General features: G+C 49.7%; 1 protein-coding gene across 2 annotated transcripts in view; it reads left to right on the top strand.

Moving 5' to 3' along the window:
* The window catches only part of ITGB2 (integrin subunit beta 2), a 53,766-nt gene that overhangs the window by 18,108 nt on the left and 19,211 nt on the right, over positions 1 to 16,447 (top strand). For both annotated transcript variants that reach the window (XM_054976868.1, XM_054976859.1), the window contains exons 3-7: positions 705 to 765; positions 1,883 to 1,971; positions 10,754 to 10,934; positions 14,364 to 14,534; positions 15,682 to 15,923. In XM_054976868.1, coding sequence (XP_054832843.1) covers positions 708 to 765; positions 1,883 to 1,971; positions 10,754 to 10,934; positions 14,364 to 14,534; positions 15,682 to 15,923 — 741 coding nt within the window. In that variant the 5' untranslated portion in view covers positions 705 to 707. The remainder of the gene's footprint in view (positions 1 to 704; positions 766 to 1,882; positions 1,972 to 10,753; positions 10,935 to 14,363; positions 14,535 to 15,681; positions 15,924 to 16,447) is intronic.

Here is a 16,447-nt window from a genome sequence, read left to right on the forward strand (position 1 = left end):
GCTTTACCACAGTCTTGCAGATGTGTAGTTCAGCAAGAGACACTGTGCTTTTCAGACAGGAGGAAGCTACTGTTTAATCTCAAGGGCTCAGGGAAGAGCTGGGCTCAAAGACAAATCTGAAAATACAGTTTCAAGACAAGAAAATCACGAAGTTGAATCACCAGTCAGTCAATCTTTATTACGGTCATAGACCACACAATAATAGCATACAACCCAGTCATGGTAAGTCATATTATTTACAAATCACCAGATTTGGATCCAGTAGCCCCTTAAAGACCAACTAGATTTCCAGGGAATGAGCTTTCAAGAGTCAAAGCTTCCTTAGTCAGAACTGAATCATGTAATATTCGAGGACGTGTGACTCCCCTGCGGGATTTGATTTACATGTGATCATTCAGCTCCTCATTGGCTGCAATATTCTAAGCTAGTCTATAGTAAATCGGTTCCAGTTAAGCACAGAGTGGCTTTGCTATTCTCTCAGTCAGGCTGGCCAGATATTAGAAATAAATCTCAAATTGAAGTAGTCAGAGAGTATGTTTCACCTTTCCGTCCAACAAACTTCCCTTTCTCCCAGAAAAATATGGTTCTGCTTCTATAGTAAAACTGTACACATTTTAAACATGCTTCTTAATATTGCTTGTCCGTACAACTCCTTGGAGTTAATGGATGAAGTCATTTCTTTGTGTGTTGTTTCAATTGCACAGGAGATGTTTCCCGAACGCTTCCTTTTGCTGTCAGCAGCCGGGCTGCTGTTCCTAGTTACAGGTGAGCATGTGCCATGCCCTTAGGAGGGGATGAGGTAACTAGAACCATTCACCTGAAAGTTGGATTCATTGTACTTACTTACCATATGAAATAGGTAGGCATGGGAGGCTGTCATGCGGGGACAACAGCAGGACCTTTTAAAACACATTTCTAGGCTTCCTTGACAAGTTGCAGCCCAAGTGAAAAGGCCCAGGTAGGTCCACAAGTAGCATTAAGAGAATATTCTGTCTATCTTTCACACCTCTTCAACAGTAGAAAAGAGCAAGAGTCCAGTAGCACCTATCAGACGAACACAATTTGTGGTAGAGTATGAGCTTTTGTGAGCCACAGCTCACTTCTTCAGATATCTAGTATCTGAAGAAGTGAGCTATGGCTCAGGAAAACTCATACCCTACCACAAATTTTGTTAATCTTATAGGTACTACTGGACTCTTGCCGTTTTCTACAAACAGACTGACATGGCTACCCTTCTTGATCTTCCTCTTTAACAGTATGTGAAATCCTGTCAAGCAGATACATTTGGCATACTGAGTTACCCAGGAGTCACCAAGATGGTGCCCATGGACACCATGACACCTGCCAACACCTTTCATTGTGTGACTGAAGGAAAGTTGCAGTGGCCTTTTTGTGTGACTGGCTGCACCTCGCGGGTCAGCCACTTTGTGGCAGCCATTTTGTTGCTATGCCCGCCATGCTGCGTCAGAACTCCAAAGGTGCCCACCAACTAAAGTCTTTTAGGTTGGAGCCTCCAGGAGTGACCTAATTAATCAGGTCTACCTCTAGCAGAGGAGAACTCTACCAGCTGTGACAGATTTGCAACTAACTGCGCTCCACAAAATATTTTATTCACCAGGGCAAAGGAAAATATTGGGGAAGTTTGCTCACCTCCTTTTTTCATTTGAGTGCTTATATAATTTTATGAGCTATTTAGTTTATTACTACATTCTCAAGCTGCAGTGCTAAGAACACTTTCTTGGGTGTAAGCCCCACCACTTCAGATTGCTCTCTAATCGGCCTTGAATTTTCACTTTCACCTATGTTGTTCTGTTTTCCTCACTTGGACACCATTTTTCCTTATGTTTGTTAACATTAATTTTTCTTCCCCTTTCTTCTTCAGTGTTTTCCCTTGAATGCACCAAATACAATGTCAAAACCTGTGAGGAATGCATCCGTTCCGGCCCTGGCTGTGCCTGGTGCAAGAAGCGGGTAAGCTTCCCTCCCTGCTTCATTAAAGAAATTACATTTTAAAATTTTCCAGCCCCCTGTTCCTTCCTAATTTTTTGTGAGGGGTACATTTCGGTTTGAAGAGGGAAATTACCAGTTTCTTGTTTTGCTTTGCCAATTTCAAGCGCCTCAATTTTGAAAGATGACCCCACTGTCAGTGTTCCAAAAATCTGCTTAGCTACGCTCTGCTGTCTTCGTGATAGCAAAGGAAAGAACATATGAAATGCATTGTCAGCCTTTCTACGGGCAAGTTAAAACATACACATCTGTGTCGCTCAGCCAGGCCTTCCAAGTGGAAGCAAAGTGATGATTATTCCATAATACCCTGTTCATCTTCGTTCTTCTGTGCCTCCACACATGGGGACTGCGCAGGCGCAGGCCAGCCGCCGGAGAATTTTCTAGAGCTTCCATGGCTCCGAAGGGGCCGTTTGTCGCGCGCCTCAGCGACCGTTTTCCCGCCCAAACGGTCACGTGATCCTCCAGCGACCAACGGCCCCTTCCCTCAGTTCTCTTCTTGCCGCCGCTTGGAGAGAACGTGAGCTTCGTTGCTCTGTGCTTTTGTGCTTCGTGCTTATTCTGACTGATTGCTTGGCTTTTGACTTCGGACTTCGTGACCTCGACTATTCTTCGGATCTCGTTTTGGACTTTGTTGTGGACTCGGTAATTTGACTCGGACTGTTTTGACCTTCCTTTCGCGTGCCCCTGAAGATGGCCTCTAAGGCTCTCTTCAAGCATTGCCTGCAATGCCACACAAAAATGGCCAAGACCGATGGCCATGAACTGTGCCTGTTCTGTTTGGGAGAGACCCATAATGTGACGGCCTGTAAGATTTGCCAGGGCTTCACCAGCAAGGCCCGGCAGGAGCGCAAGGCCCGACTAAACTCCTCCCTGTGGCAGAAGGTCATGTCCGGAGGCGCTCCCTTGCCCTCTTCCAAGGCCGGCCCAAGCCCCTCTGCCGAACGGCATTCGAGAGCTGGCTCAGTGGCCTCCGCGAGGTCGGGGTCGAAACCGCGTCCCCCGAGTACCTCGGCGTCGAGAGCGGCCTCTCCAGCGCAGGGACCGGTGCGGCCGCCCCGTAGCGCGTCATCTACCAGGTCGGATCCGAGACCAGCTTCGGAACCGAGGATCCTGGTACCGAGTCCCCGGTCGGAACCGACGACCGGATCGGTTCCGATGAAGCCTAAGAGGTCGAAGCCGAGGTCCCCTTCGAAGGCGAGGAGCGCGTCGGTTCCGAGGTCTTCTTCGGAACCAGCGAAGAAGAAGAAGAAGACCAAGCATCATCGGTCGCCGCGTCCCGCTCCTCAGGAGGAGGTCATCGTGCTTCCTCACACGCCTTCCCCTCATCTGGGCTCCCCGGAGCCAGAAGACATCTCCGTGCCGGTGCTGGATCCGATGGCCTTCGAGACGGTGCCCGCAGAGTTCTCGTCGGGGCCGGAGCCGAGCCCGCACCGTCGGAGCCGACCGTCGCTTGCCCTTCGTTCGCCGAGGCTGGAACCGAGCCCGTCTCCTCGTCGGAGCCGTCCATCGCCTGCCCGTCCGTCTCCACCTCCGGTCGGTCGTGAGCGGCATGGTTCCGGGGACAGTGTCCGATCGGTCCGGTCCGCTGCGTCCCGGCATCGACAGGCTTCCTACCTCCCCTCGCCATACCGTTGCCAATGGGAGGGGGCACCTGCGGCTTTCTCCGTGTCGGAACCGAGGCCTTCGACATCGAGGTCGGCGTGGGCTCCCCCTCCGCTCCAGGTTCCGGAATCCCAGCTTGGTTCCGATGAGGAGGATGTGGAGAGCTTTGGCGGCTACCAGTCGGAGTCCTGGTCCGAACCATCGCCAGCTGAGGAGCTAGTGCCATCTGCGGACTCGCCATTCGAGGACCTCCGTATCTACGCCGACCAGATGGCAAGGATGGCCAAGGCTCTCGAGATGGACATCTCTTCAGCAGCCCCGAAGACCAAGGACAAGCTCCTCAAACGTATTTACGGGGATAATCCGGCGTACGTTGGCTTCCCCATGCTTGAGGGTATTGAGGAAATCGTGGAGAAGGTATGGCAGGTGCCCTGTGATCAGCCTCCAACATCCAAGAGGATTGAGCAGCTCTACAAAATCAAGCAGGGTACCTGGCCGGCACTGGTGAAACACCCTCCACCTTCCTCCTTGGTCACGGAGGAATTCAACCCCCGACGGTCGGGTCACTCCTCGGTGCCTGCCGATAAAGAGGGCAAGAAGCTGGATGCCATGGGCAGGCGCCAGTACATCGTCGCTTCGCTGGGTCTGAGGATTGCCAACTACCAGACCATCATGGCAGGGTACCAGCTGTACCTCTGGGAGAAGTTGGCATCCTATACCCGGGACCTTCCACCGGAGCAGAAGGCTGTGGTGTCCCTGCTGCAAACAGAGGCTGTCCGGCTGTCTAAGCAGCAGATGAATGCCGGGAGCCACGCTGCTGACACTGCTGCTCGGGGGATGGCTTCGGCGGTGGTCCTCAGGCGCCACTCCTGGTTGCGGTCTACGGCCCTGTCCCAGGAGGTGCGTTCCAGGGTGGAGAGCATGCCCTTTGAAGGGGACTCGCTGTTCTCCAAATCGACCGACGAGACCCTGAAAAAGAAAAAAGAGGACAGGCAGACGGCGCGGTCCTTGGGTCTGGCTCCAGCGGACAAGCCCTCCTCCAGACCACGGTACGCTCCCCGGTCCGGCCCTTACCACTACCAGGGCAGATACCAACATCAGCGGCCGGGCTACCAACCGTATCCTGCCTACCAGCAGCGGCCATACCCTCCCGCACAACAGCAGAGGAGGCGTCGGCCCTTCAAGCTTCGCCCGTCACAACAACCGGCCCAGCAGAAAGATCAGCAGGGCGCCGGGAGGCAGTACTGACGGGTCACGCCAGCCGTATCCCCGAACTTTTCGGACAGACTTGGTCCACTCCTCTCTGAGTGGGAGTCAATAACATCTGACTCATGGGTCTTAACTATTGTTGAACTGGGGTACGGGCTGGAGTTTGTTGAGCTGCCCAGATGCAGTTCACCCCTGACAGCTGTCAATAACACTATGGCCGAGCTGGATGCGGAAATCGTGTCGCTCTTGGCCAAGGGTGCTGTGGAAGAATTGCCCTATGAGGACTCTGTAAAGGGTTTCTTCTCTAGGTTCTTCCTGGTCCCTAAGAAGGATGGGGGCTTACGTCCCATTTTAGATCTGAGGGGCCTTAATGCCTTCCTCAAGGTGACCAAGTTCAAGATGGTTACGTTGGCGGCTGTGATCGCCTTGCTGAAACAGGGAGATTGGTTTGCGGTTCTTGACTTAAAAGACGCATACTTTCACGTGGGCATAAGGAAGGAGCACAGGAAGTACCTGAGCTTTGTTTACCGGCAAAGGGTTTTCCGGTATAAGGTGCTCCCCTTTGGCCTGTCCACTGCCCCACGAGTGTTCACTAAATGTGTGGCCCCTGTGGTTTCCTTCCTGCGGGAAGAAGGCTGTACCATCTTTCCGTACCTCGATGACTGGCTCATCGTGGCTGAATCGGAGTCTGGGCTGGTGCAGGACATTGGCTTGGTACTTAGCACTTGCCAACGCCTGGGGCTCCTGGTGAACTTGGAGAAATCCAAGCTGGTGCCCAACTGCAAGGTGTCCTACATTGGTGCACTGTTAGACTCTGTGGAGGGTAAGGCCCTGCTCCCCTTGGAGAGGGCTCGGTCCCTAAGGGGTCTAGTGTCCATGTTTAAAAGGAACCGATTCCAGTCTGTGCGCTCTATCCAGTGCTTACTAGGGCATATGGCAGCGGCCACCTCTGTGGTGCCTTTCGCTAGGCTGCGTATGCGCCCTCTCCAGAACTGGTTTGTGCGGAGGTACGATGCTCTGTTGCACCCTCCATCCCTCAAATTCTCTATCCCGAGGGTCATCCTCTCCTCCTTGGACTGGTGGCTGTCTGATGACAACTTGTTTAGAGGGACCCCCTTTGGGTATCAGCACCATGACGTCACGGTTACCACTGATGCCTCTCTGCTGGGATGGGGGGCTTACTGTGGTGATGTGTCTGTGCAAGATGTCTGGTCTGACAGGGAAAAGACCCTCCATATCAATGTGCTTGAACTAAGGGCCATTCGTTTTGCACTTGTGTCTCTTACAGCACTGCTGCGAAATCGTCAGGTCTTGGTGCAGACGGACAACACGACTGCCATGTACTACGTGAATCAGCAGGGGGGCACAGTGTCCATGGCCCTGTGCCGGGAAGCCACACTCACTTGGCAGTGGGCTATCAAGAACAGCGTGTCGCTCCGTGCTATACACGTAGCTGGGTCAGACAATGCCCGGGCAGATGCCCTCAGCAGGGTCCCTTTGCTGGACCACGAGTGGGAACTGAACGTAGAGTGCGTTGGGCCGATCTTCCAGATGTGGGGTCATCCAGTGATAGACGTGTTCGCCACTGCGGCGACCACCAAGGCCCACACGTTCTGTTCCAGGGCAGGGAGCGACCCCCTCTCTATTGGGGATGCCTTCCAGTTTACGTGGACGCAGGGCTTGCACTACATGTTTCCTCCGTTCCCCTTGATTCCCAGGGTCCTGTGCAAGATAGAGGAGGACGGGACGGACTGCATCCTGGTGGCCCCCTTCTGGCCACGGCAGGTTTGGTTCCCGAAGCTCCTGCGGATGTCCCAACGGACATATGTGAGTCTGCCCCCTCGGCAAGACCTTCTCCTAAACGGGAGCCTAGTCCACCACGATCCCAGGAAGCTGCACCTAACGGCTTGGCGGATCGTTCCTCCCCGATAGGCTTTACTGACGAGGTACAGCGGGTCCTCCTGAATGCCCGTCGGCCATCCACTAGGCGCGCTTATGCGGCCAAGTGGCGCAGGTTTGAGCTCTGGGCACTTGCCAGAGGAGTGGTGCCTGACACCAGTCCCTTGGGGGTTGTGTTCGAGTATTTGTGCCACTTGCGTGGCCTGGGCTTGAAGGTGTCCTCCCTCAAGGTACACTTGGCGGCGATATCAGCTGCTCACGCCCGAGTTGAGGGTGCTACGGTGTTTTCTCACCCACATTCCCGCCAGTTCCTTAAGGGCATGTACAATCTTTACCCACCTGTGTCGGCGCCAGTGCCTCAGTGGTCGCTGTCCTTGGTGCTCTCACGTCTCATGTTGCCTCCATTTGAACCTATGGCTACATGCCCCTTGGATGTGCTATCCTACAAGGTAGCATTCTTGGTGGCCGTCACATCGGCCAGAAGGGTCAGTGAGCTGTCTGCACTGCGGTCTGACCCTCCCTTTCTTGTGTTTCATTCCAACAAGGTGGTCCTGCGTCCCTGCCTTGGGTTCCTGCCCAAGGTGGTGTCCGCCTTCCACCTCTCGCAGGATATCTCACTGCCTGCATTCTTTCCTCAACCCTCCTCTAAGGGGGAAAAGGCCCTTCATTCCCTAGACTTGAAGAGGGCCCTAGCCTATTACCTGGATAGGACGAAGGAATTCCGCTCCTGTCCTCACCTGTTTGTATGTTTTGGGGCCAAGGACAAGGGTAACAGGGCTTCCTCACAGACCCTGTCTAGGTGGATTGTGACGGCCATTAGCAAGGCCTATTCCCTGGCAGGGGTGGCTTGCCCGCTTCATGTCAGAGCCCACTCCACGCGGTCCCAAGCATCCTCTTCGGCACTCCTCAGGGGGGTGCCCCTGGTTAACATTTGTAAAGCGGCCACATGGTCCTCTGCAGACACCTTTGTCAGGCATTACGCCGTTGATGTCAATGCGGAGCAGGATGTATCTGTGGCCAAGGCTGTCTTACACTCCCTTTTTTCCTGAGGGAGTTTAGGAATGACTTTCTTGGCGTACCTGCTGGGTACCCTTGAGTGAAAGTGTGTATATATGTACCTGGGGGTGTTTATATATGTAAATATTGAGTATTTATGTGTCCTTACACAGTATTTTTACGTAGATGTATATATGCATATCTATTTATTGTTGTTCTTGTTTGTTCAATAAAATTGTGTTGGACTTCACCCCCGCCTTCCTTATTGTGTGAAGCTTGGTACACTCCCATGTGTGGAGGCACAGAAGAACGAAGATGAAAACAGGGTTAACATACCTGTAACTTATGTTCATCGAGTTCTTCTGTGCTGACACACAACCCTCCCTCCTACCCCGCTGTGAACTCCAATGCACGATAATGTGTTGGCTGTAACGGAAATTGGTGTTTTTAAGGTGTTATGGCTGAAGTGTGTTGGTCAAGCGGCGGCAAGGGAGAACTGAGGGAAGGGGCCGTTGGTCGCTGGAGGATCACGTGACCGTTTGGGCAGGAAAACGGTCGCTGAGGCGCGCGACAAATGGCCCCTTCGGAGCCATGGAAGCTCTAGAAAATTCTCCGGCGGCTGGCCTGCGCCTGCGCAGTCCCCATGTGTGTCAGCACAGAAGAACTCGATGAACATAAGTTACAGGTATGTTAACCCTGTTTTACAACTGGTTGCCTGGTCCCCTGACCCACCCGGCGGGAGGTGGGAGACCCCACACTCACCTTTAGCATGGTTCTGTCTCGTGTGCAAAGCACGCGTGTGCTTCCAGGCTGCACGATGATGTCACTTCTGGGAAGTGATGTCATTACACAGGGCTTTCACTTGTGATGGGGCTTTCCCCATCACAAGGTGCTTTCCCCCTCTCCAGCCAGGTAAGCAGTGGGGGGGGCAGAGGGTGGGAGCAGGGGATCCCCCCCTGAGTGGGGGACTAGATCTCTCTAAACTGATGGGCATCCTCTTTCACAGAGGCCGTTTCCGCATGTCTTACCTGCCTGTAGAACATAGCTCGAAAGACCCAGAAGACAGCGTCTTCTTGCGCGAAATTGCACCAGGAAGACGCTGTTATCCGGGAGTTTTGTGCGCATCGGGTCTTTCGCGCGATGTTCCACAGGCAGGTAAGACGTGTGGAAACTTCCAGAGTTTACTAGAGAATACTGCAAAAAATAAACAAACAATGACATTTTTCTTCCTGTATATAATAGTAAAGCCCTAGCTGGTGCCAATAAAGAAAGCCATAGCATCAGGGCACACACAGATAAGCAAGGGATTTTTGCACCCTTGGGGGAATTCCCAGCTATGTAGAAAGGTAGGGCTTTGTACACTAATAAAAACTTACCTCAAAAGCCCTGCATGGCCTAGGGCCCGCATATATGAAGGGTATCACTTTGGATTGCATGTCCCCATGTGGCAACTGCTCCTCCTTGCAGGGCTTGCTGTTTGTGCACCCTCACTTGACTAGGGGGCATTCTGCAACTGCCTGGGCTTAGGTTTTATTGTGGCCAAGCGACACATTAGTATTGTGAACGAGTTGTGTCTGGTGGTGGCAGGGGTGCCACCTGACAGGAGTTGCCCCAGGTGCTGGCAACCCAAAATATGGCACTGCAGGCATTTATTTGATGATGAGACCCTGATGGCTATCAATCACCTCCTTAATGTTAGGCTTGATTCCTATTACTGTGTGCCAAATTTAAAGGCCTAGGGGAGAAATTTAGGATTTTATCCTCAGGATGAAGTTAGCTGTATAAAATAGCTCTCCTCCACTGGCTGGAGAAGAGCCGTTTTATACAAATGGGGAGAAGGGCGCGGCTTTGAATCCCAAATGCCTCCAAAAGTTCTAAATGCCCCCTCCCAAGATTTGTGAATTATACTAGGTTGGGGAACTCATTGTATGGTCCTTATTAAAATAGAAAATAGTCCAGTAGCACCTTTAAGACTAATCAACTTTATTGTAGCATAAGGTTTCGAGAACCACAGTTCTCTTCGTCAGATGCAAGTTGGCTAGTCTTAAAGGTGCTACTGGACTCTTTTCTGTTTTGCTACTACAGACTAACACGGCTAACTCCTCTGGATCTATGACCATGGAAAGGTCCTTATTAAGAATCACAGGCTTATAGAAACCTGGAGGAAGGATTTGCAATATCCCCTCCGGCACAATTCTCACACAACTTACAGTTCTCAACAGCAAGTGTTTTGAAACAGTTGACGTTTCTGAACAGTCTTCATAGGCAGTCTGATGCAGAGCACATTGCAGTAGTCTAGCCTGGGTGTAGTCAATGAATGAGTAACTGTGGACAAATCCTTGGGATTAGTGTTGAGCTGAACAATCCATGTTTGACTGGTTTCTGTCAGACAAGAATGGTGATGTCCCATCTGTGAAATCTCAGCATGCTCCTAGTGACTTGCTAAAGAACTCACCCAGAAGCTATGATTTGAGCATATGTGTATCAGGATCCACTCATGGGAGCTTGCTGGTTCTCTAATTTCTAAGTCATTTACGTACATCCAAATGTATTAAAAAGCCTGGAAAGTGGTCATGGGAATGAATGAGCTTCTATTTTTTGCTTTCTATCCCATTTAATATCTTACCCAGAGCTCCTGTAAATTAATATTTACTTCTTATTTGAAAGGAGTAGTCCCTGACTGCTTTCCACTGCCATCCCAAGCTAAGAGTTACTCCCTTCTAAAGACCATTGAAGTCAGCGGGCTTTGAACTGTGTCACCCTGCCTGGGAGTGCACTGTTGGAGTGGTAGTATCCAATTGTGTTCATATGCCTTCTACCTACTGTCAGTCCATCTAGCTCAGTTATGTCTAGTCCAGTTGGCTGAGGCTTCCCAGCATCTCAGGCAAGCCCTTTTCAGCCCTCGTTGCTGGCATGCCCAGGGTGGAGCTTGAGATCCTTTGCAGGCAATGCATCTGCTCCTGTGACTAAGCATTGGCCCTTCTCCAATTGCACAACTCTTACTGACCATTTTACCCTTCTTGATTTTTACAAAATACAGAATTTCACAAAAGTGGGAGAACCAGATTCTATCCGCTGTGACACCATGCAACAGCTCCAGCAGAGGGGATGTGAAGGGAATATTATTTTCCCCGAAAGCTATGCCGATCCTTACCCTTTGCCTCCTCCCTTTATGAAGAAACAAATCTACCCCGAAACGGTGGATCTGCGGCTAAGACAAGGTGCTGTTTTTCATTAATCCCTACATGTTGAAAGGAGTTGGTGGGGGTGGCTGATTTCCCTTGTAGAAAGTTCAGGCTGTGTGCAGGCGGTCATTTTTGCAGAGCTGCATGAACACCTCTGCTCCGACCGTTACTGTGGCACTGCTTTGGATCCAGAAATGGTAGCTGCAGATGCATCTGACGAAGAGAGCTGTGGTTCTCGAAAGCTTATGCTACAGTACAGTTGGTTATTCTTAAAGGTGCTACTGGACTCTTTTCTATTTTGCTACTACAGACTAACAGGCTAACTCCTCTGATTCTTAGGCAAAAGGATAAGACAAATTCCTGCATGGTTTGAAGAAGAGTATACAAAGTTCAAAGAAAACTTGATAAAAATTACAAAAACATTCTTGGTATTTTGGAATGTGACGGTGTAGGAATAGGCAGCACTGCACTTTTTCTTTTTAAAAAAAGCTAAGTAATGATAGTGGAAATGGATACATCCAGTTAAGTAGTATAGCCACTATTATTAAATATACCTACATGCTGGGGTTGCTTGCTCTAGAATGGGAAATTCCTGGAGATTTAGGGGTGGAGTCTGGGAAGGGCAGGGTTTAGAGGAAGGGGGGTATAATGCCATCTAGTCCACCCTCCAAAATAGTCATTTTCTCCAGGGGAACTGATTTCTGTAATCTGGAGATCAGTTGTATATCCAGGAGCTCTCCAGGCCCTACTTGGACATTTGGCAGTCCTTCTACATGCAAACAGGGCTTTTTTCCCTGGGGAAACAGGAGAGCGAACTATCTTTCGGGGCAACTCCTGGCAGGAAGTGGCATCCCACCCCCACCACCCTGCACGCTCCTGGGACTGTGTGGTGATGTCACTTCCGGGAAGTGACATCATCACACATGTGAATTGGCTCCCCCACCAGCGCTCCCATGATTTGTGCCAGCTCGCCTCCCCACCCCTTACCTCGATCACACCATTGAGCCTCCCACAGGGGAGGCCGGCCAGGTGAGCAAGCGCGGCACTGCCTGCTGCAAAGCAGCAGCGGAGGCTGGCATGCACGCACTGCTCAGCTGAGCCATGGCCCGGTGCTTCACCCCGATTGAGCAGGGGAGGCTGGCCTGGTGAGCAAGCGCACTGCAGCCCACTGGGAAGCAGTGGCAGGGGCTGGCGCATGTGCTGCTCAGCTGAGCTGCAGCCTGGTGCCTCATCCCACTCCAGCAGGGGAGGCCGGGCATGCAAGCAAGCGAGTGCACCATGGCCTGCTGCAAGGCTGAGGGGTGCCTCCCCGCCTCCCCAATGGAGCGGAGTGGGGAGGCACCTGGCATGGGCCAGCATGCCGTTCCCCCACCCTCTCACTGCATGTGCTTTCCCCCCCTTGCAGGAGCAGGCTTACTTTTTAAAATGGCCATTTACTGCAGGGAAATTGATCTCTGTCTGGAGATCAGGGGGGCGGGACCACCACACACACACACGATCTCCTTAGAGAGGTGCCGAAATGCTGTTCCAGTGCGTTCCAGCAGGGAAAAAAACCCTGCATGCACATGTATCTGTTGTAGCTAAGTAGGAGAGCAAATCTGTGCCGTCGTACTCAGAATCCTACACAGGTGTATTCAGTGGGGCTTATCACTAGGCAAGTGTTCTTGGGGTTGCACTGTTGGCCACATTGCTGGAAGCTGGGCTGGGTTTTCTCAAGCACTGCTTCAAGCGCTAAAAAAACCCCTTGAAATCTCTTTGAACAGAGATTTTAAAAAATGAATGTGTTTGCCATGGGAAGTGATATCTCTTAAGTAGTATCTCCAAATCTCTGAAAAATATTCCTTACAGAGTTTTAGCATGTACTTAAAGGCTTGAACATTAAGGTCCATGAATATTTCATTCAGCCCATGGCAGTCTTACCTTTTTTGTTGGTTTGTTTAAACTTTTATAGACTCAGGGCTTTTCTGCATTGGGTCTTTCCTCCAGCTTAGCTTCAACTTTATGGGTTTTTCTTTCCTTTACACAAGGTATAGTTTTTCAGTCAGTGTTCTCCGGTTTTTCTTTAAGTTTCTCCTGTATTTTTTAAGGCTACCTTCGTAGTGGTCTGAAAAAGCATAAGGGAAACTAAAAAAATCCCAAGCAAATCCAGAATACTGTGTGTAAAGGAGGGGAAAAGATGCAGTTCAGAAGCCACATGGTTGGATTAAGTTGATGTGGAAAAGCCTTGTGTGTATCAAAGCTTTCTCACAACAGCATGTGGTTGCTGCAGTTTTATTTTTTAAAGTTATTTATTTATTTATATCATATTCGTACTCCACCCTCCCTGCGAGCAGGCTCAGGGCGGATAACAACATTAAATCAATTAAAACATTCCATACTAAACATTAAAAATATCATACAAAAATAGCAGCACTCTTTTTCCTGATGGCAGCATTACAATTAAGACAAATAATACAACAGTAAAACTGAAAATAGCAGTAGCTTAAAAAACAGTGTTGGGCAGCTATCACGGGGAGCGGGGTAGATGTATCCTCCAGCCAGCGGAGGCCCCACCTCAGCCATAAGCCTGGCAGAACAACTCTGTCTTACAGGCCCGGCAGAAAGATAGTAAATCCTGCCGGGCCCTGGTCTCAGTAGACAGAGCGTTCCACCAGGTAGGAGCCAGGACTGAGAAAGCTCTGGCTCTAGTCGAGGGCAGGCAGGCCTCCTTGGAGCCAGGGACTGATAACAGTTGCTTTCCTCCCAATCAGAGGGTCCTCTGGGGAGTATACGGGGAGAGACGGTCCCTCAGATACGCTGGTCCAGGTCCTCACAGGGCCTTATAGGTCAATACCAAGACCTTGAACCAATACCAAGACCTTGAAAACCTAAAATAAAAAGTGTATTTGTCCCGCTAGCCATCTCGATTTCCCCTATCCCCATATTTCCTTACAGCAGTTGAAAAACCTTTTTTTAAAAAAAACCTCCTCACACAGTGTCTAAAGTAAACAGATATCGTTATTGCTTTGAAAATAAAGTGATTTTGTTCCTCGGATCGCTTCTTCGTGATTAGTTATCATGAAGATGCAGAGGTGAGTAGCATCAGGACAATGGGTTAGGTGAAATATCTGACATACCGTTACATAGGCAAACTCACCCCTTCCGCCAAATGCAAATGCTTTTCTTTCTTTGCAACCAGTGTTCATCCCCGGACAAAATGAAACATGTTCTGGTTTTCAAGATCCCACTATACCTGGTTCTTGTATTACGGAAAGTACTGAAATATATCGGGATCTGCCACACTTCATACAATACACTGAATTTGCACCGTTTGCTCTTTTCCTTCATTGCGTTATCCTGAAATTAGGGCAGGCCAGGAGTACCTTACGGGCTCCGCTGTAAGGGTGTCAGTGAAGAAAATGATGAGTCTGTCCGTTGTGAGAGAGAATTAAGGCAAATGCTTCTTCTGTCTTGTTTAACTGACAGATCAACCTGCTGTTTTTAATGTGACGTTCCACCGGGCCGCTGATTACCCGATTGATCTGTACTACTTGATGGACCTCTCATTCTCCATGAATGATGATCTGGTGAATGTAAAGAAACTGGGAGGAGATCTCCTGGATGCTCTCAACCAAATCACCAGCCTTGCCAAGATAGGTGCGTGCGGGTCTAATGAATGAATTGTAATCACCTAAAAGATTACTAAAGATCTAATTTCCAGATTCGAGGTTTACTTTTAACTCCAGACTAGGTAAATTACAAAGGGTAAGTATGTTTTGCATACCTCACATTGTAACAATTGTCAATCGTGTTCCCATGGAAGGACTCTAAATTGGGCCATCTGCTGCCTCTCTATAGCAAGGGAATTGGGCTGCTTCTCACATGAAATGATTTCAATAGGCAGACCTGTGGCGTTTTATCTAACTTATGTGACCTGTATGTTGTAACTTCTGTAAAGGCTCTCTATCAGCAATGGGTATAACTCTCCCTGTTAAAATGTTATCATATGAACAATAATAAGAAACACTGTTTACTTGTTATATCAGGGTCTTTAAGACAGGGGACTTCTAGGTGGTGGTAATTAGACATGGGCACGAACAGGGGAAAAAACCCGAACACCCTGTTCGTCATTCGGTGCCATCCATGAACAACGAACAACGAACATGGATGAACATGAAGTGTTCCCAGACATGTTCCTTGTTTGTTGTTCGTGGGGGCCAGAACCACGTGATAGCTGGCTTATGTCAACCCTCCTGGGGTTTTGAAGGCAAGAGACAGATAGTAATAATATTTGATTTATATAACGCCCTTCGGGACAACTTAACGCCCACTCAGAGTGGTTTACAAAGTGTGCTGTTATTCTCACAACAATCATCCTGTGAGGTAGGTGAGGTTGAGAGAGCTCTGCGAGAGCTGTGACTAAACCAAGGTCACCCAGCTGGCTTCAAGAGGAGGAGTGAGGAATCAAACCTGGTTCTCCAGATTAGAGTCCTGCCACTCTTAATTGCTATACCAAATTGGCTCCCAAACGGAGGTGGTTTGCCATTGCCTGCCTCTGCAACCTTGGTTTTTGCTGGAGGTCTCCCATCCAATTACTAAGGCCAACACTGCTTAGCTTCTGAGATCTGATGAGATCAGGCTTGCCTAGGCTATCCTGACAGGCTATCCAGGTCAGGGCCTGCTGTTAAATACCTCATTATTTTAATCTACTGTGGTTTAAAGCCCTTCTGTATGTGCGTGTTCAGTAGTGTTATGCAGTTTCTGTCTGCTGCTTTTCAGTGCCACTTCTCTTGTGTTTCATCAGGGTTTGGTGCCTTTGTGGATAAGACTGTGTTGCCCTTTGTTAACACACATCCAGAGAAGCTGAAGAACCCCTGTCCAAACCAGGAGAGCAACTGTCAACCACCATTTGCTTTCAGGCATGTGCTCAGCCTCACAAATAACGTAAAGCAGTTTGCACAACAAGTGGGGGCGCAGCACATTTCAGGAAATCTTGATGCCCCGGAGGGGGGGCTGGATGCCATGATGCAAGCGGCTGTTTGTGGGGTAAGAGATCTGTCACACCTACAGTACAACAATGGGTACAATGATGAAGTGTTCTGGGGGGGGGGGGGAGAACTTGAGTGAGAGGACACAGTCTTGCCATCAAGAGTGGTAGTTTTCCCAAAAGGTCTTAATGCTGCTAGTACCAGTTGTATTTTCTAGAGACTTCATGGGTAGCTCCACTTGGGGTTCATTGCCAATGTATAATCCAGAGCTTGCCAGAGAAAGCTAAATTTAGGCAAATGGCAGCTCAGGTAGGTCAAATATGGCTTCTTGGGTGCTGAACGGCAGTGTTTTTTTTCTTTGAGCATCCTTATCCTCTGTTTTGTTGTCTTTTTGTGGTTTCTTCATTGTTCCTTTGGTTTCTCAAATTGGATCAAAGGTGGTTTGAGAAAGCACTGCCGTTTGGCTCCCAAAGCGTGGGAGAACCTCTATGTGAAAATACTCTCTTAAAATCCAGCTGATCTATCACTGCATTTCTTTATATCAACTCTAATTCTGCTATCTGGACTATCTATCTGATGAAG

Source organism: Eublepharis macularius, chromosome 1 (genome assembly GCF_028583425.1).
Source record: "Eublepharis macularius isolate TG4126 chromosome 1, MPM_Emac_v1.0, whole genome shotgun sequence".
NCBI lineage: Eukaryota > Metazoa > Chordata > Lepidosauria > Squamata > Eublepharidae > Eublepharis > Eublepharis macularius.